The sequence below is a fragment of the Dama dama genome, chromosome 7, assembly GCF_033118175.1.
Source record: "Dama dama isolate Ldn47 chromosome 7, ASM3311817v1, whole genome shotgun sequence".
Lineage (NCBI taxonomy): Eukaryota > Metazoa > Chordata > Mammalia > Artiodactyla > Cervidae > Dama > Dama dama.
In genome coordinates, this window is record NC_083687.1 from 53,439,885 (window position 1) to 53,461,287 (window position 21,403).

General features: G+C 43.0%; 1 protein-coding gene across 2 annotated transcripts in view; it reads left to right on the top strand.

The window, feature by feature from the left end:
- Positions 1-21,403, top strand: part of EXOC2 (exocyst complex component 2) — a 118,132-nt gene that overhangs the window by 15,047 nt on the left and 81,682 nt on the right. For both annotated transcript variants that reach the window (XM_061147751.1, XM_061147752.1), the window contains exons 2-4: positions 8,424-8,581; positions 12,995-13,171; positions 15,590-15,716. In XM_061147751.1, coding sequence (XP_061003734.1) covers positions 8,464-8,581; positions 12,995-13,171; positions 15,590-15,716 — 422 coding nt within the window. In that variant the 5' untranslated portion in view covers positions 8,424-8,463. The remainder of the gene's footprint in view (positions 1-8,423; positions 8,582-12,994; positions 13,172-15,589; positions 15,717-21,403) is intronic.

The window sequence follows — 21,403 nt, forward strand, 5'->3', positions numbered from 1 at the left end:
GGGAAATCCCAGGCAAGAATAGAGGAGCCTGGCAGGCTACAGTCCATGGGGTCACAAAAGAGTCAGACATGACTCAGCAACTAAACAGCAACAAATAATTGACTTATAGTATTGTATTAGATGCCTCTTGAGAAATCTGTATGCAGGTCAGGAAGCAACAGTTAGAACTGGACATGGAACAACAGACCGGTTCCAAATAGGGAAAGGAGTACGTCAAGGCTGTATATTATCACCCTACTTATTTAACTTACATGCAGAATACATCATGAAAAACTCTGGACTAGGTGATGCACAAGCTGGAATCAAGATTGCCAGGAGAAATATCAGTAACCTCAGATATGCAGATGACACCACCCCTATGGCAGAAAGCGAAGAAGAACTAAAGAGCCTCTTGAAAGTGAAAGAGGAGAGTGAAAAAGGTGACTTAAAGCTCAACATTCTGAAAACAAAGGTCATGGCATCCGGTCCCATCACTTCATGGCAAATTGATGGGGAAACAGTGAGAGACTTTATTTTGGGGTTCTCCAAAATCACTGCAGATGGTGACTGTAGCCATGAAATTAAAAGACGCTTGCTTCTTGGAAGAAAAATTATGACCAACCTAGACAGCTTATTAAAAGGCAGAGACATTGTGCTACCAACAAAGGTCCGTATAGTCAAAGCTATGGTTTTTCGAGTAGTCATGAATGGATGTGAGTTGGACTATAAAGAAAGATGGTGCCGAAGAATTGATGCTTTTAAGCTGTGGTGTTAGAGAAGACTCTTGAGAGTCCCTTGGACTGCAAGGAGATCAAGTCAGTCTACCCTAAAGGAAATCAGTCCTGAATATTCATTGGAAGGACTGATGCTGAAGCTGAAACTAATACTTTGGCCACCTGATGCGAAGAACTGACTCATTTGAAAAGACCCTGATGCTGGGAAAGATTGAAGGTGGGAGGAGAAGGGGATGACAGAGGATGAGATGGTTGGATGGCACACTGATTCAATGGACATGAGTTTGAGTAAACTCCGGGAGTTGGTGAAGGACAGGGAGGCCTGGTGTGCTGCAGGCCATGGGGTTGCAAAGAGTTGGACATGACTAAGCTACTGAACTGATTGTATTAGTTTCAGGTGTACAACATAGTGATTCAGTATTTATAGATTGTACTCCATGTAACATTATTATAAAATAGTTCTGTGTTTCCTGTTCTGTACATTGCATCCTTGTGATTTATATGTAGTAGTTCGTACCTCTTCCTCTCCATCCCTGATAAGACTCATCCCATTCCCCCCTCACCACTGGTGACCACTGGTTTGATGTCCGTATATGTGAGTTTGTTTCTGTTTTGTAGTTTTCATTCATTTGCTTTCTTTGTTAAATCCTACTTATAAGTCAGGGTTTCCCAGGTGGCAAGACTGGTAAAGAATTCGTGTGCCAGTACAGGAGACATAAGAGATGTGGGTTCGATTCCTGGGTTGGGAAGATACCCTGGAAAAGGGCATGGCAGCCCACTCCAGTATTCTTGCCTGGAGAATCCCATGGACAGCAGACCTGGTGGACTACAGTCCATGGGGTTGTAAAGAGTCGGACACGACTAAAGTACCTTAGTACGCACATACAAGTGAAAAGATACAGTATTTGTCTTTGTCTGACTTTTTTCACTAAACATGATACCCTATGGGTCCATTCATGCTGTTGCAAATGGCAGACTTTATTCTGCCTAATAGCTGAGTAGTGTTCCATTGTGTGTGAATGTGTGTGTGTCTGTGTGTACATGTGTGTATATCTACACACACCCTGCATCTTGTATATCTGTTCATCTGTTGATGGATACTTGGATTGTTTCCATATCTTGGCTATTGTAAATAAAGCTGCCATAAAGTTTGGCAAGGTGCGTTTATCTTTTTGAATTATTGTTTTTGTTTTCTTCAGATATATACCCAGAGTGGACTTTCTGAATCATATGGTAGTTATTTTTAGTTTTTTTTTTTTTTTTTTTTTTAGGAACCTCTATACTGTTTTCCGTAGTGGCAGCACCAACTTAGATTCCCACCAACCCAGTGCATGAGGATTCTTCACATCCTGGCCAACACTCACTTCTCCTCTGTTTGAGGATAGCCATTTTGACAGATGTGAGGTGACCTCTCGTTGTGGCTTTGATTTGCACTCGATTGGTGATGTTGAGCATCTTTCCATGTGCCTCTTCACATCTGCATGTCTTCTTTGGGGACATGCCTGTTTGAGTCCTCTCCCCAGTTTTTATTCCGGTTGTTTGTTTGATATTGAGTTGTGTGAATATATTCTGTATATTAACCCATATTTAGACATATTATTTGCAAACATCTTATGTTCAGTAAGTTACACATTTGTTTTGATGATGGTTTCCTTTGCTTTGCAAGAGCTTTTTGGTTTGATGTAGCTCCATGTGTGTATTTTTGCTTTTGTTTCCCTTGCTGAGAAGACAGAGACAAAAAAAACACTGCTAAAATCAATGTGAAAGAGTGCAATTCTTGTGTTTTCTTACATATAGGTCTTTAATCCATTTTGAATTTTTGTTTATGGTGTGAGAAAACATGATTTTGTTTGTTTGCATGTAGTTGTCCAGTTTTCTCAACACCATTTACTGAAGTGGCAGTCTTTCCCCTGTGTAGTCTTGCCTCCTGTGTCATGAATAACTGTATATTTCTGGGCCCTCTGTTCTGTTCTGTTGACAGGTGTATCTGTTTTTATGCTAGTATTGTCACTTTGTAGTACAGTCTCAAGTTGGAGGGTGATTCTTCCATCTCTGTGCTTTCTCAAGAGTGCTTTGACTATATGAAGTCTTTTGTGGTTCCATACACATTTTATTATTGTTTGTTCTAGTTCTATGAAAAATGTCATGGATAGGAATTTGATAGGAATGGCTTTAAATCTGTATATTGATGTGGATAGTACAGACATTTTGATAAAATTATTTCGTTCAGTCCATGAACATGGGATATCTTTCCATTTCTTTGTATCATCTTCAGTTTCCTTCATGAATGTTTTATAGTTTTCAGAATATTGGCCTTCCACCTCCTCGGTTAAGCTTTTTCCTAAGCATTTTATTCTTTTTGGTGTGATTTTAAATGGGGTTATTTTCTTTCTAGGCACTTAATGACCACTATAGATGAAAGCTTTCCTTTAAAAATACCCTTGTTAATTTGGCATGAGTTGTGAAACTAAAAATGTTTAGAAACTACATTCTGTTTAGCAACACAGCAGATTTTTGTATGATTCCTTTTTAGCAAGCCTATAACCCTGTTTGGTACCTAACAGGTTTTAAGTGTGGAGCTAAGGCTAAGAGTCAGTGTGTAATGATTTGTGACTCCTCTGCCCATGCCTGTGTGTGTGTGTGTGTGTGTGTGTGAAGTTCTGCTCCAATGCTGTCAGCCTTTATCATTTGTCTATTTGTATCACTGAATCCTTTATTATTAGTGTGCTTGGGTAAGGATATTGCCTTAAAAATGGCTTATTCTGTATCTGTAATAATTTTCCCTACATGAGTAATAATAGCTCCTTTACCTCCTGCCTCTGTCATTCTGCTTTCAAAAGATAAAATTAGCTTGTGGTGTGTAATTTTAGATAGGTTCACTTTTTATTCCTTACCTCTTTCACTCTTATATGGCTGTATATTATAAAGGCTAGATATTGTTTTAATTAAAAAATGAGGGTTATGACAGCAAAGTCAGACTTTTGTTAACCTCTGTTCAGTGTATTTATATAAGAAAGATCTTAGGACAGAATTTCAGACTTGCTTTTTCACGTTTGTAAAATCCTTGTGAGGAAAATCCGTAGGCGCTTAATGACAACTATAGATGAAAGTTTCCCTTTAAAAATATCCTTGTTAATTTAGCATGAGTTATGAAACTGAAAATGTTCATAAACTAAATTCTGTTTTCTTGAGTCTTAGTCCTTCTTGAGAATGATAGTAATGTATTTCATATATTTCTGATTTTAAATATAAAAACATTATCTGTAATGCAAGATGGTTCTAATTGGGGGTGGATTGAAAAGAGACATCTTCCAGGATTCATTCAGTAGATAACTACGGAGTACGTAACCTTGTGGGTGGGTACTGCCATGCACATTGTGGGTGATGGAGTGTAGAAGCAGATACTCTTGTACTTGTAAGTCAAATGGCTTACTGATCTGCCTGAGGTAATGGTTTGTCCATGCTCGAAGATATGTAGATGATGCATCAGGGTAAGGGAATGCCATTTAATTTTTGCATATGAACCAATGTGATGAACACTGGATTTTCAGCTGCCTCTGATGTGTGTGTCTGGAATAGAGCTGTAGTTTTTCAGTCATAAATAAGAAAATAGATTTTGTGCTTGTAATTCATGACTGTCCATTGTGGCCCAGATAATTACCTATTATTACCAGATACCACTTTGTTTTACTTGGACAAACTTTGAGGATGCCAGAAGTAAGATTATGATCCTCTGTAAATGCCTCCAAAATGGATTTAGAAAATTGGGAGTAAATTGAATTGTCTGTCCTAGTTGTTTATGTTTTGTATGTGTCTCTGTGTGTGTGTGTGCACATGCACATGCTTTTTTTTTTTTTTTTTTTTTTGAGTCCAGAGGTATTTTAATTTCAGTTCTGTTTCACAGCAGGATGAAGCTCTGTGGAAGGAGGGATCCAGGAGACTTTTTAGAGAAACTGACCTGAGGGAGAGAGCCAGTCAGCCAAGAGGGTGGTGGTCAGGCTCTGTTGCCCCATAGCCCTCGCTCTCGCCCCTTGTTTTGTAAACGCATAGTTATGTGACCACTGAGATCACTCATGGCACTGCACATGGACGTCTTGATGTAGCACCGCACATGTGCACTGGACCACGGGCTGCTTTTGTTCTGTAAGCTTGTGAGCTCCACCTGAAAATCCCTCGCGGCTGCATTACAGCTGCTGCACCAGTCAGGAGAGAATAAACGTGTCGGCAGTTCCTACAGCTTCTCAGGTTTTCTTCCAGTTTCTCCATGCACCTTGCCTACCCTGGGTTCAGTGAACAGTGAGAACAGCGAGATAATTGGCATAGTTGGTAGATGACACAGCGAGACAGTAACATTTAAACTTGACTTTAAAATATTGGTAAGGATTTAACAAACTTGGAAAGACGTTCCATTTAGTTGAAATAAGGTAAATGAAATCAGGAAGGCATAAAAGAACTTGGTAGTTCATAAGAAGTGAGTGGGCTAGTGTAGTTAGTGTCAGATGGATGACAGAGAAGATGAGGATGCCCGGCAGGGTAGACAAGTCTGATTGCAACAGGTTTTAATAAGTGCTGAGGGTGTTGTGTGCACTGGAGACCACTGAGCAGTGGATGTCATGGAGGTGGTTTTTTAATCAGGAGTGATGATTAGACCTGTAATTTGGAGAATTGATTCCGGTGTTTGCTAAGGGTGGATTGCACGGGAGGGCTAGTAGGGACAGAGTGACCAGGTAGGCGCTGGCTTGCTTTGGTATCTAGGCAGAGAAGCAGTTGACCTAGCGCTCTGCAGGGGGTTCTGACTCCTTAATTCATGGTGTGTGAGGGGAGGGAGGGGAGTGCAAGATAACCTCGGCTTGCATATTTGGTTTATTGGATGAATGGTAAAGTCCTCTAGCCCTACACCTTTTGCTGCTGTTGTTTGCTGTTTTAATTATGTTAAATGAGTCACAGAGGCGTGATTAAACCCAGTCTCCAGCCCCCTTGCTTTTTCCAGAGGAGACAAGCTGATGGCATCTGGCTCAGAAGCCCAGCCCTCTACTCACAGGATTGCTCTCTCTGGTTTGGCAGCCCTGATACTGGGCTGTCATGAGGAGCACGTACAAATGGTACTAGGGCTTGTGGAAAGTGAAGACACTCCTTGGGTTTTGCGGCTCCTACCAGAACCTAGAGGCAAAGGCCCGTCATCTCCTTATTGTCCCCCACACCCCAGACTTGCTGAGCTCTCTGCCAGCACCACCTCCATGTTTCCAGAAGCCGCGACTAATCTGCCAGTATCTTGATGGTCACTTCTGGATGAAGTTTAAAACTCCTTCCCCCTTTTCCCAGAAACACACCTGCTTATTTGCAGCCTTATTACCACTTTGGTTAAACCGACAGTCAGTTCCTACATTAACAGGACAATATAAATTTTGTTTCTTTTGCCTCTTTTGAAGATTTCAAGAGCTTTTATTCTTGGATTGATTCATTTTCATGGCATCTTGTTCTTTTAAGCATAAGAGTTTTCTTCTTCTGCATACACTTAATTTGGGATCAAAGTTTACAGTACTTTTGAAGGGTGATTTTTTTTTTTTTTTTTCTTGTTATCCAGTGTGTTCATTTGCTGGGGATGCCATAACAGGGTGCAGTAGGCTGAAACAACAGACATTATTTTCTCATGATCTGGAGGCTAGAAGTCCAAGATGAGGGTGTCACAGGACTGGCTTCCCTGGAGGCCTTCCTACTGGACCCGGAGGTGCCACCTTCTCCCTATGTCCTCGTGTGGTCCTCACTCCTCTTCTCGTGAGGACGCTGGTCCTGTGGGATCAGAGCCCGCCCTAGTGACCTCGTCTAAAGAGGACGGTCTTTAGAGTCCCGACTCTTAAACACAGTCACTCTCTGAGGTCCTGCATCAGGACTTGGTAGAGAAAGAGCAGATTATCCAAGACGGCATGGTCAGGCTTTCTGTCCCCCAGGGCCTCTCCTGCTCGCCCCACATTTTGTAAATAATGACTGAACGGCTGAGATCACGAACAGCACTGCACACTGCATGTGCGCATCATGAGGTGCTCGCTTGGCCACAGGCTGCTTTCGTTCTGTAAGCGTATATAAGCACCACCTGGAAAGCGCGTGGCGTTACGTCACGTCTGCTGCTGACGGCTGCTGCGTCAGCCGGGAGGGAAGAAGCGTGTCTGCAGCTCCTCGCACCGCCTTCCGGCTTCCTGGCTCGCGCCGTGCCTACTGTGGGTTCAACAAGCAGTGTGCACAGTAAGACACGGAGATAGACTTCAACACAAGTCTGGGGGGAGCACTTTAGCCCACACCACCAGCCTTATCTCTGTTTCCTCTGGGCCTTTTTTTAGATCTTTCACCTCTCGCATCTTCCCTGACCACCTTAGTTTCTGTCTGTCCTTGAGTATTTTAGGACAAGGCTGTGACAGCTGTTCGTCTCGTCTGTGCGTGGGCAGAACTGGTCTATGTCTGGCTTTTCTCTGGGTGATGTGACTGCATGAGGCCTTCTCGGGAGGACCTTCCATGTTGGAGTCTTTGGTTCCCTCTTCTCAGGGCCCCTTAGCTTCTCCAGAGTGGCTGTTGTTGCCCGAACAGGGTGGAGTTAGGCTAGAGGGTGGGCACCCTCCTCCCCCCGTGCCTGATGTCCCTGAGTCCTGGTCCTCTCTGTTTGGTCACATCAGAGACTGAACTTCTCACCTGGCTGATGGCAGGGTAAAGGCAGGGGCCACAGTCTAACTTATTACCCCATAAAAAGACAGGCATCCAGCAAGTTCTCAGTGCATTTCCTCTGAGCCCACCCTTCCCTCATCTTGTGGGACATGTAAAGTCTTCAGCACTTGAAGAGTTCTCTTCATTTACTAGGCTTCCGAGGTGGCGCTAGTGGTAAAGAGCCCGCCTGCCAATGCAGGAGACAGACCAGGTTCGATCCCTGGGTCAGGAACATCCCCTGGAGGAGGCTATGGCAACCCACTCCAGTATTCTTGCCTGGAGGATCCCATGGACAGAAGAGCCTGGCGGGCTACAGTTCACGGGGTTGTAAAGAGTTGGACACGACTGAGTGACCAGCTTGGACACATGTACTGTGTACTAGGTGTGCTGCTTTGCTGGGATTATCTTCTTGATTGTAGTTGCAGCCCTGTGGAGAGCTCTCTTACTGACGGCAGTGTCTGTATCTGAAAACGGAGTGAAATTAGCCTGTCGGAGCACTAGTCAGAGCAGAGCATCTGACCTCAGGAGCTTCAGTTCTGCTGCCCCACACTGGGACAGTCGGTAAATCGCTGCTCCTGCCTGTGTGTTGAAAATGTCACTGTGTTGATCTGAACACATTTAAAAGTTGCTATGCTAAGTCTAATACAAAAACAAAATGAAATTCCATACACCTATGAGAATGGAGACATTCTTTAACTTTTATGAATCTGTTTAGATCAGAACGTCCTCCTTGAGGCGCTTCCAGCATGTACCTGGGGGGCAGAGGTGGAGCTCAGGAGGCCTCAGTCTGTCTTTCCTGTGGACGTAGAAGTCCATATGCCTGCTTTCCCCGCCCCGCACAAGCTCGTGTCCTGGGTCACTCATGTTCAGGAGGTGTGGCCAGTGGGCTAATGCGCAGCTGGACCCCAGCGCCCATGTGTGAAGAAGATGGCTGGGTTTGGCACTGCACGTGCGCCTCTGGCATTCCTGGTGGATGCTGGCCTCAGTCGGCACTAACTCTTGCTTTTCTTTTAATAGGTTGCTTCTGTAGCTTGACCTCGTTTCTTCAGCAAGCACAATGTCTCGATCCCGACAGCCCCCTCTTGTGACAGGCATCTCTCCAAATGAAGGCATCCCGTGGACGAAGGTCACGATTAGAGGAGAAAACCTGGGCACTGGGCCAGCTGACCTCATAGGTAAGGGCGGGGCCGATGCTGTGTGTTCATGGTAAAGGCATCTTTATGTTGGCAGCTGAAGCAAGATGCCAGTTCACTGTCTGGAAATAATGAAGGTGACAGAAAAACACCCCTGAGGTCTGTGCAGGGCTATCTGGATGGAAATGAAAGAATTGTTTGGTTTTCTGATTTTTTGTTAAAATCATTATTTTATCAACTTTTGCCTGTGTTGTCTTTCTCCTGGTCCTTGAGACAGACCCCGGCCGTGGGGCACTGTCTTACTGCTCAGTGTTGGCTTCTCCTGCCTGGGTTCCCAGTGCAGCTGCCCAGCTCTGCTCCCTCTCCTCGAATGGCCGTCTGTGTTCCTCTTCAGGTTCAGGTCAGCTTAGCCTCTTCTGGTCCTTAGGGCTCTTGGAACCAAATTTAAATTCCCTCTACCTGGAGGAGCCTGTACTTTCTGCCTGGCCACACATGGGACCTGCAGGCCACCTGTCTACACGAAGATGCCTTTCAGGGTGGGGATCACCAAGGCTCCAGACTTACAGCCACATGCTGTCTGTAAACTTAACGCCTGTGGGTAGAGAGCAAACCATCAATGTCATTGTGAGGTCAGTTGTGAACTCTGTGAGGTTGTGCAGATACATTCAGGGTGAGGAAGGGAGGCACCTCAGTATGTGCTTCTGAATATGTATTCTGATTTCCCACTTTAATTTATTTGGATTCAGATATTCTGTTGACTCATTTCTTAATTTATGAAGGAACCAGAGCCTCTTGATGAGGGTGAAAGAGGGTGGAAAATCTGGCTTGAAACTCAAGATTCAAAAAACTAAGATCATGGCATCCAGTCACATCACTTCATCTCAAACAGAAGGGGAAAAAGTGGAAGCAGTGACAGATTTTATTTTCTTGGGTTCCAAAATCACTGCAGACAGTGACTGCACCTATGAAATTAAAAGATGCTTGCTCCTTGGAAGGAGAACTATGACAAACCTAGACAGCATATTGAAAAATGGGGACATCACTTTGCCAGCAAAGGTCTGCATACTCAAAACTATGGTTTTTCTAGTAGTCCTGCATGGATGTGAGAGTTGGACCGTAAAGAAGGCTGAGCACCAAAGAATCAATGCTCTCAAATTGTGTTGCTAGAGAAGACTTGAGAGTCCATTGGACAGCAAGGAGATCAAACCAATCAGTCCTAAAGGAAACCAAGTCTGAATATTCAATGGAAGGACTGATGCAGAAGCTGAAGCTCCAGCACTTTGGTCATCTGATGCAAAGAGCCGACTCAATGGAAAAAGACCCTGATGCTGGGAAAGACTGAGGGTAGGAGGAGAAGGGGACAACAGAAGACGAGATGGTTGGACAGCATCACTGACTCAATGGACACACGTTTAAGCAAACTCCAGGAAATGGTGAAAGACAGGGGAGCCTGGCATGCTACAGTCCATGGGATTGCAGAGAATCAGACATGACTTAGCAATTGAACAACAGCAACGTGGGTAAATACTAGAGGTTATGAGTTGGCGCTTGTTTCTGTTGACGTTGTTTTCTGGCTGCCCAGAAATCCCTCGCAGAGGAGAAAGCTGACTGGAGTTGGGTACCACGTTTAGTTATTGAGTCTTGCCCTTCCCAGCTTGTTCTTTTCACTAGTGTTACTTAAATATGTCTCATTTTATGTTGTTTTCTTTAGCTATAGTTTGTGATTGTTAAGTAAATAAAACTTAAAGTTTATTACCCTCATGAAGGTAGTCTTGGTTCTTGACAAAACTCATTCCAGTTTGTTCTTTATAAAAGTGGAAACATACCTAGAATTCTTGGAAATGACCATCTAGCTGGAAGTTCTGTCCTACAGTTTCACTGGTGGCCCCTGAGCCCCCACAGGGGGCTGTTAACAGACCTGCATGGGTGCTGATTTCATGCTAGCTTCGGGAGTGTGATTACTGCTGGATTAAGTGTTTTGGACTTTTATAAACCTGCTAGTTCAGCTTTCAGCTTGTCCAGGTATTGCAAAGAAACCATTTTTTTAAAAAGCAGATTTAACCTACTAAATAATTTAAACATTTTTAACTCTGATGACATCTATACAGTAAAACACTTTAAAAACATTTTATTTGGAATTCTACAAGGTATTTTTAAAAAATGTTAGATTTCATGAAGCAGATTTCTTAGCAGAATATGCTTAAGAAATAGATCTTATGGTTTTACTTAATTTCCACAACATTTAAAATGACCTGTTTAAATCTGTTTTAAATTATATGATGATTATTCTTTTTTTTTTTTTTTTTAGTTGAAATACAGAGCATATTAAATCTGAGGAACCTTGATAACAGCTACAACCAGATGAGCAAACTATTACTGTGGTTCCTTTCCTTCAAACTTGGCCATTGTGGCTGTCATATGTGTTTGCTCATCTGGGTGTGTTTTTACAACTTTGTCTGTATATCTGAAGTCTCTCTTTTCTCAGTTTTAATGTAAGGTAGCTCCCCAGCAGTGAACTTATATTAGGAACTTTAATACTTTGAGACCTGATATTTATCATTGGGTTATTTCCTTTCTGAAGTTATCTAAATCACAAAATCTTGATATTATAAAATTTAAAAATATCAATTTATGTATTGACCTAGAGTGATATCAAAATATCCAGCATCTGTAATTAAACAGTTCATAAATTAAAACATTTTCCATTTATTTAAATACGTAGCCTGTTGAATGTGTGCACAAAAGGTATTTGAGCAAATATGTATTGAAGTGTTTTTCAGGCTTATCTTGGAGATGGAAAAATGTTCCAGGAGTGCTTAACAACTTCTTAAATTGCTTAAATTTTTCATAATAAAAATTAAGTATCAGGAAAACTAATAAACACTCCCATTTTGAAAAATAATTTTGAGTTACGAGTGCATTTTAAAATATGTAAATGTCATCACATTAAAAAAAATAGAAAACTTAATTCTAAAGGAACTTTTAAGAAAAACTAAATTTCTTACATGAATAAATAATAATCATGTAGGAAAATCTCTGAAGTTAATTATTTCAATTATTATTCACTTAGTCTTTATCTGACTCTTTGCAACCCCATGAACTGCAACACACCAGGCTCCCTTGTCCTTCACCATCTCCCAGAGTTCACTCAAGCTCATGTCCATCGAGCTGGTGATGCCATCCAATCATCTCATCCTCTGCCACCCTCTTCTCCTCCTGCCCTCAATCTTTCCCATCATCAGGGTCTTTTCTGATGAATCGACTCTTCGCGTCAGATGGCCAAAGTATTAGAGCTTCAGCATCAGTACTTCCAGTGAATATTCAGGGTTGAATATTATTTCAATAAATTATTATAATTTATAATTATTTTCAGTAATTATTTCGATAAATAGAATGGAGTTGTTTTGATTCTTTTATGGTTAATATAGCATTCTTACTAAATAGTGCTTTAAGTTGTAACAAAAGATGACTTGACTCCCTCGCTACATTTTTTTAAACTGAATTTGGCATAAGTTGAGGTGTTCCTGGTATCTGATTTTTAAAAAAAATACTGCATTTGCCAAACTTGACTGCTAAGCAGTATCGGAGGTTAGATGATGAGAAGAAAAGGTGCATGTGTTTGCCACATAGACTTTGGTCTCTTTTCTCCTGAATGTCTCCCACACTGGTGTGTGTCTGTGGAGAAGTGCGTGGGGGGTGTTGGTGCCCTGCTGGAGCCACGCCTTTCTCGTGTGTTTACTGCCCCACAGTTCACGTGGGGCAGAGATTCAGGCGTGGGCAGAGTGTAGTAGTGCAGCGACAGGACCCTTAGGAAAACGCTGAGGCCGCGTGGACCGACTCCATGGCAGGAGTGATGTGCAGGTATGAAAAGTGCACTAGGCATCCAGTAATGCCTGGGAATGCTTATCGACTCAGCAGACTCCAGGCTGTGCTTAACATGAGGTTTGTTTTAGTTCCTTCTATAATATTACCTGTAACTAAACACCAGGAAAAGTGTGTGCAGACTGTTATTAGGAAAATGGTAAATTTTTTTTAGAGAATAATGTACACATTTATTAATAATACACTTTAGGCTTCTAAAAATAGCAATAATTTCCTTTCTAATTCCTATGAAAGCAATTTAAGATTCTTATAGAGTAATCTGGAATGCCTAGCCATTGTTATGGTTATTAGTTCCTCATTCCACTGATGTTTGAAGAAAATTAAAAGTAATCTAAAGAAAGTCTTAAATATTAGAGAAAAAACAGATTAGACAGAATTCAGTAGAGACCGTAGTTTATTTGCAAATAATATTGGGTATATTAAAAAAATGGGAATAACTAATGAACCAGGATATGTTATTTCTGTATTTGCTTTTCAGTTCATGAAAAAGGCCTAGTGACACTAACAAAATTGTCTTTTCATGGACATAGTCGTTGTTTTGGACTTTGTTACAGTGCATGCTTTTACTTTCAGGTCTGACAATTTGTGGGCATAATTGCCTCCTGACAGCAGAGTGGATGTCTGCAAGTAAAATAGTGTGTCGAGTGGGACAGGCCAAGAATGACAAAGGAGATATTATCGTCACGACCAAGTCGGGTGGCAAAGGAACCTCCACAGTGTCTTTCAAGTTGCTCAAACCTGAGAAAATAGGTATCATCTCCTGTGACTTTTCTCTCAAGAGTAAACTGAAATTGGGTTTTGTTTTTTAAAATTGACAATTGGTAAATTAGTATAAAATTTACTTACTCTCAGATTCAGTTTATTTCTTTAGGAATAGGATATTGGTTAAAATTTGTGTTACTTTTGAAAAAGTAGTTTACTGAGCTAACAATAAACCCTAAGGATGATAATCCTTAGAAGAAAGGTTGTTTTAAGTTCTTTATAAAGTCTGCACATTTAACATGTCAAAGTTCCAGTTTTAGTTTCTTGATCTTGAATACAATAATGGATTTCTTTCTGTGATACAAATTAGCCAGTAATATCATCTAAATAATGTTTCATTTTTCTTCCCTTCCTGTGTTTCTGGCCTGGACAAGACGTTGATGGCATAGGTGTGCCTCTCGCCTCCAGATTAGAAAAGCCTGCTGCTCGTGCCCCAGGCAGCTCTGGGTTCCCTCTGTGCACTTACCTGCACTTCCTTGCCTGGGGCGGAGCTTGGTGTGAGACAGGACTGGATAGTCTAGGGGCAGCCCTCAGCTGTGGCACAGTGCTACCTAACCTGCCTGCCAATGCGGAAGACACAGGAGGCGCAGGTTCAGTCCCTGGGTCAGGATGGTCCCTGGAGGAGGAAATGGCAACCCACTGCAGTGTGCTTGCCTGGAGAGTCCCATGGACCGAGGAGCCTGGCGGGCTACAGCCCATGGGGTTGCAAAGAGTCAAACACGACTTCTCATACACACAGGCCCCAGCTGTGGGTGAGAGTGCAGTCCCAGGGTCACCTACGCCAGAGGACTGATGATTAGGACATTCAGGGAAGTGCTTAGTGTAACCCCTCACATGGAGTTGGAGTAAGTGCTCCGGAAATGATCGTTTTACTTCTTCTAGCTCTCCGTGTGCACAGCATCCCCCCTGCTTTGTCTTTGTGGTCTTGTAGTGGCTGGCACATGGTCAGTGGATAAATACTTAAATAATGTGGAGCTGTCACAGGCATAATTACACCCAGGCCATACTTCTCTCACAGCGGAAAGCAAAGAATTTTGCAAATATTGTTTTCTGTCTTAGAGCATAAAACCTTTCTTTACCATTATATCGTTAAAGTTTTTAATACATAAATGATTTTTAAATTTTTTTAATAAAAATTTGAGGGATTTAAGGGAAAATTCAAAATGTGATTTACATATAGATACTTGCTGTACTGTGCTTAGCTGCTCAGTCATGTCCAAGTCTTTGTGACCCAATGGATGTAGCCCACCAGGCTCCTCTGTCCATGGAATTTTCCAGACAGGAATACTGGAGTTGCCATGCCCTTCTCCAGGAGATCTTCCCAACCCAGGGATTGAACCCAGGTCTCCCACAGTGCAGGCGGATTCTTTACTATCTCAGCCATCAGGGAAGACCTGTACATAGGTATACAAATGTGTATGCAAATACATGTACACATTTTTATATGCATAATATTCTTACTTTTGCTTAATTTTGTTTAATATCTTTGAAAACTGAACTGTGAAATTACAAAGTAGGAGCTTGTTTTCAGTTTTCTGGAGGAACCTTTTTGATTTTGTCAAAACATTTTGACAGAATCTAGTACCATCTTGTATCATGTTTATACAGCAGATAAAGAGAACTTATTATCAAGTATTGACTTTATTCTAAAATGCTCTGCCCAGGACTTAGCATGTACAGGCTCAGGAAAGGCTTATGAAACCGCACTTGGGAGCACCTGGACCTGCACTTCCCTCTGACAGCCTTCTTGCGTCCTGGCGCAAATGTGGTGCTGATTGAAACAGAGGGCTCACAAGGAGTCCTGCCACTGGAGGCTGCCTGGGCCCAGAGCACTTCCTTCAGGGGGCCCTGGCCCCGCTCTGCACTCCGCTTCACCCAGCTCCCTGCCCATGCCCTGGGTCTGAGAGGGGACCCTGGGAAGTGCCTGCCAGGGAGGGTGACAAAGGGCTCAGTCACGTGAGAGAGGGTGCTGCTTTCAGAGATGACGTTTTGTTTTTCCTGAACGGCTCAGTCATTTCCATCACACAAGCTATGCGTTCCTTAGAAGGTGTTTGACTGATTTCTTTATATAAGGAATTGTCGGATACTTTGTTGATACACCAAATTAACTGTACTGCTTATTATTTGTAAAATACATGTGTTTTAGCAGAGCTTTTTCTCAGATGTTAATTTATCTTCTATATCAAATAATGTACATTACAATAAAGAGCTGTTGTTTCTGCCTTTTTATGTATTTTTAGCGCTTTAATTAAGAAAAAAATTAAAGCTTTTATGCCATCAGATCTTAAAAAATTACTTTGGTATTCATTTTGTGTTAGGTCTTAAAACAGTAAAGCAGTATAGTAAGATTTAGACAGTGCCTAGGGTGTGTGTATCCTGTTAAGTCTGTGCTCCTTGTTTTGGTAGGCATTTTGGATCAGTCCGCTGTGTGGGTTGATGAGATGAATTACTATGACATGCGCACTGACAGGAATAAAGGGATTCCTCCCTTTTCCCTGCGTCCTGCCAACCCACTCGGCATCGAGATTGAAAAGTGAGTACTGCCTCACCTCAGTTGTCTTGCTTTCCACGTGCTGAAGCGTTTCATGTGTTCAGGCTCCAGAAACATGCAGGGAAGCACAACTGAAGATGCCTCTGTCGTTGGGAATCGGTGTCATTTCTGGAGCCTGCTAGAGTGAATGTTCCAATTAAAATGTTGGCAAAACGTACCTACCTCTTTAGTTTTTGAGTTTTCATTTTGTGAAGGAAAAATGTACTTTGAAATTTTTAATAACGAATACTTCTAATGATACTAGAGTTAGTGTGTTGTCTGGAGCTGGTAAGTTTAAATATTTAGATGGTATTTGAGATTAAAATAGAATTTTCCATGTGCTTGATTTTTCAGGAAATATTTGACAGTAATTAGACCCAGTGTAGTCTTGTCATTTTGTTTACGTTCTCTACCTGTAATTCATACTTAATTCAGACTTACTTTACCAGAATTATGGCGGGTAAATGGTATCTTTCCAAATGTCTTGGACCAGATCCAGAATTCCCGGTTCTTAATCCCAAGTGCTGTGCTCACAGCTTCCATGTCGGTGCCTTTGTCCCTGCGTCTTCCTGCCCGAGCTCCCCTGCACGTCAGTCCTGTCTGATTTGTCTCTTGGCCTTGGCGACTCTGTTGGTGATAATGATACCGAGTGTTGCTCTATAAACACTTCTGCCGCTGACAGAGTAATCCCTAGCCCATTAGCCATAGCTTCTTTAGGTTTCTCTAGGCATGGGGAAGGTTGTCCATTAACCTTTATGTATCTGACCTTCGAGCCTACACTTGAAGACCACCAGTAAGCCACCAGCAGGCGCTTTTCCCTGCTGGCATTTGTGCCAGTTGAGAGGGAGGGAGCACATCTGTGTCTTGGGAGGTTGTCCTGTTTTGAAAAAGCCCTGAGGTTTTTAAAAGTCAGGTTTTAGTGAGCGTGGACTGTTCTGGGTCACAGCTGTGAAGCTCTTTGGCCACCATGGGTCATTCTGGAGCTGTTTTAAGGGTTTCGGTGCCTGATAAATTAAGAGTTTAAGGATTAAGAACATCCAGGAAAGAAAGGTAATTGCTGGGTCTTTATTTGAACAGGGTTTCCTGCATAAGGGGACCTTGTGGTTGAGAGTAAATCCTCCAGTGGCCTGCTTCAGTGCCCTGGATTCTGCTTCTTTCTAAGGTCCGCCATATGCAGTGTGGAGCAGAAGGGCCCTCTGGGGGGTTCTTCTGAAAAAGATTCCCACGGGAGTATAGGAATACATTGTGACTTTTGTTTGAGCCTTAGACAGTCCATCCTAAAGGAGATCAGTCCTGGGTGTTCGTTGGAAGGACTGATGCTAAAACTGAAACTCCAGTACTTTGGCCACCTCATGCGAAGAGTTGACTCATTGGAAAAGACCCTGATGCTGGGAGGGATTGGGGTCAGGAGGAGAAGGGGACGACAGAGGATGAGATGGCTGGATGGCATCACTGACTCAATGGGCATGAGTTTGAGTAAACTCCGGGAGTTGGTGATGGACAGGGAGGCCTGGCGTGCTGCGGTTCATGGGGTTGCAAAGAGTCGGACACGACTGAGCGACTGAACTGAACTGAACTGAACTAGACAGAACAATCAAAGTTAGGATTAAATTGGTTATTTCCTGTCATAAAATGAACTTCCCTTGTGGCTCAGCTGGTAAAGAATCTGCCTGCAATTCAGGAGATGTAGGTTTGATCCCTGGGTTGGGAAGATCCCCTGGAGAATTCCATGGACTGTATAGTCCAAGAGATCATGAAGAGTCCGACACGACTGAGCGACTTTCACTATCATAAAATGATTTCCTTGAGTTTTAGTTTGTCTTGTAATCCACTGCGGTTTAATCTCTTTACCTTTTCATGTCCTCTCACCTTTTGATTGTCTTGTTAGTGCTGCTGCCACTAGCCGTGAAGGGGGCTTGAGCTCTCTCTTACTGCCCTCTTCCTTTATTTTATTTTTCAAACCTTAAACTTTATTTTGTATTGGGGTATAGCCAATTAACAATGTTGTGGTAATTTCAGGTGAACAGTGGAGGGACTCAGCCATACATATACATGTATCTGTTCTCCCCCAAACCCCCTCCCATCCTGTAGAGCCTCTTTCTGAAGAGGTTTCAGAGTAATCCTTATGTAATGGTGACCAGCCAGAAGGCACTGAAAGTGCCCGACTCTTTGGAAATGGTTTTTCTTTCTCCTCTGAAGGCGTGAGTTGGGTCCAAGCCCTTCTCTCATGTGGCTCCGGGCCCTCCCGCTGCCTGCAGGGTGACTTGGAGTCTGCAGGCAGGGGCCTGTGTCGGGGCGTGTGTTTGAGCAGGTGGGGTGAGGGGGGCGGGTGTGCGCTCACAGCGTATTAGTCAGTGCTCTGCTGCCCAGGAGAAAAGCCTTTTCATGACTTAGGATTTCAGGGTGATAAATTGTATTCAAATCTTAAAATAGTAATATGTACATTCAAGAAGTGCTCAAATGGTGATAAAATTTACCATAATATTTCTTCCAAGCTGTTGCTTGAAAGTTTCAATAATAATTTGCTCAGTCATGGAATAACTAAAGAATAGTTTTAGAAAAGGTAGAAGCTTGACTGTCATACAAAAACAAAATGCAGACATGTCCAAGCTTTTATTTAATTCATTCATTAATGGGAAAACCAGTGAAATAAACCAGTTGAGAGGGAATTCCAGGGGGCAAGCAGGGTGGGCAGTGAGGAGTGCTGGAAGCTGCCCCACCGGTCCCTTCTCTGCCCGGTGGTTTTCCAGGTGCACACTCATCTGACAGGTGTTTCTGTGCCGGGCACCCCTGGTCTCTGTCAGCCCCCACTTCCGCTTCTGTGACAGCAGAGAGCAGGCGCACCTGGACGGCGTGGGGGCCCTGGCACACAATGAAAGGACGGCCCGTTCACAAGTGTTCTCATCAAAAGGAAGAATGATTAGAGATTCCAGAAAGCAAGAAAATGGAAGGTGAAAGTAGGAAAATGTATTGAAACCAAGAGAAGAGAGTAGTTTTGGCCAGAAAAATGCTTTTCAGGTTCCTTCTTAGCTTTTAAAGATACTGTCAGGAAAGCTGCATTTGTTTTATTGAAGTCTGACCTCAAATAGAGAATCCTCCTTATTTTAGAAAAAGAGGATGGGAAAGGAAAAGCAGATGTTAAAATATGGGTATGGATTTTATTTCCCTGACTCACTTCATATTTTTTAGATAAAAGCTTTGGTCCCTGTAGAGAATGGGGCTGAACTCAGGTTAGAATCCCTGAGAGCATTTCCTCTTACTCTGTCTTTTATTTCTGTTTATTAATCTTATTTGGGGCTGCTTTTATACTTGGAAGATGGGAGACAACCTATTTTTAATTTTTTAAAAAATGTCATCAGAGAAGGAATAACAGGATTTAATTACTTGCTTGTTGAAATATATTAATTGAGAAGATTTGAAGAATTACAACTACTTGTTGTAAACTGCTGTGGTCCTGATTTATTCCCAGACTGAAGTGCTGAGGTCGTCTGTGGAAGAGGAGTCGGCTCCTGTCTATGACAGTGTGAATGTTTATGGAGTTTCTTGTCCCACAGTCACATGTGCGGGATGGAGCCCAGGGCGCCCTGCAGTGCCTCTGAGTGTGAGCCGCCAGCGAGAGGCAGCAAGGGGCGCGTCTCCCTGTGTGCGCATCAGGGTGCTGCGGTCTTTCTGCCCACAGGCCTAGCAGTTGGCGTTTATGGGCCTCCTTCAGCTGCTAAAGGCCTTCATGTTCCTAGGCTTTTAACTGATATTTTGCACACACAGTGCCTTGAAACTTATAAAAATGTTACTAATTACTTGGAAAAAAAATTACTTTGAACTGAGACTAGGATTTGCTTGTAAAAAGTCTATTTCTAATATACTGATTGTCACAAATGGGCACTTTTTGCACTGCTTAAATTATGATGGAGACAAACTATTTAAACTGAAAAAAGAAGATAAAAACATGTTCATATTAATAAGTAAAAGCCTTCCCTAGGTTTTATTTCTTGAAAGTCCTCTCTACCTAGTAAGAGAGTATTTGCAAGTGAAGCTTTTGGAGATGGTACATATATGGATGAAGCACAAGCTGGAATCAAGATTGCTGAGAGAAATATCAATAACCTCAGATATGCAGATGACACCACCCTTATGGCAGAAAGCGAAGAAGAACTAAAGAGCCTTTTGATGAAAGTGAAAGAGGAGAGTGAAGAAGGTGGCTTAAAACTCAACATTCAGAAAACTAAGATCCTGGCATCTGGTCCTATCACATCATGGTGAATAGATGGGGAAACAGTGAGAGACTTTATTTTGGGGGCTCCAAAATCACTGCAGATTGTGAATGCAGCCATGAAATTAAAAGACGCTTACTCCTTGGAAGAAAAGCTATGACCAACCTAGACAGCATATTAAAAAGCAGAGACATTATTCTGCCAACAAAGGTCCATCTAGTCAAAGCTATGGTTTTTCCAGTAGTCATGTATGGATGTGAGAGTTGGACTATAACTAAAGCTGAGCACCAAAGAATTGATGCTTTTGAACTGTGGTGCTGGAGAATACTCTTGAGAGTCCCTTGGACTTCAAGGAGATCGAACCAGTCCATCCTAAAGGAAATCAGTCCTGAATATTCTTTGGAAGGACTGATGCTGAAGCTGAAACTCCAATACTTTGGCCACCTGATGTGAAAAGACCCTGATGGTCGGAAAGATTGAAGGCGGGAGGAGAAGGGGATGACAGAGGATGAGATGGTTGGATGGCATCGCCAACTCAATGGACACGAGTTTGAGTAAACTCTGGGAGTTGGTGATGGACAGGGAGGCCTGGCATGCTGCCATCCATGGGGTCACAACGAGTCAGATACGACTGAGTGGCTGGACTGACTGACATGGGAGTAAGGGCATTACGGTGGAGCTTCTCCCCGCCACACCCTGCCCCGCTTTTGTATGATCTACCTTTTGTTGGGAGTTACCACCTGGGAAGAGTGTCTTGAGCAGTGAGTTGATGCCCCGTGACCTCTGGGTTGTGTCCACAGAGGCTTCATGAGCCGCGCAGCCTGGCCTGCCCCTCATCAGGCTGCCTTCCAGTAGAAAGAAGAGGTGACTAGTTTTCCTGCTCCAGTTAGAAAACAAGGAAAGGTGACAAAGTAGTTCTTAGTATGAGTGTGGAAGGGAAGCGCATTGGAAAAGAATACCTTTTAGAAGTTTTTTAAAAACAGACTTGTGGACTGTGGTACAGTGTCTGCGTGGGGAAACTGTGTGAGACCAAAAGGAAAAAACACACAATCCCCAACAGGCTGACGGTGTTTAACGCACAGAGTAACACGGGGCTGGAGTGAGAGCTGTGCGGACCACGTGTGACACGTCAGGAGAGCCGCACTCCGCCGTTCCCCCATCTTTCTGCCTGCAGTTGGGAGCTGGAGCGAAGGGGCGTGGGCTCAGCCAGGCTGCTCACCCAGCCCTCTCTGTGAGGGCAGCGAACTTTTCTCAGAAGGACTTCTGTTGTTCTGCTGACTGGGGGTCGTCAGGTCAGTTTCCTCTTTGAAAGTGAATGCTGCTGGGTTGAGGACATTCCTGTAGTTTTGCACCTGACCACTGTACCTGGGTCCTCATGGCTAAACCCTTTCGGAAGGTGTAATCTGAGTTCACACTGCCATCTAATGGGGAGCATGCACTGTGGGGGCACGAAGGTTGTCAGCTACAGAAACGGTTGGT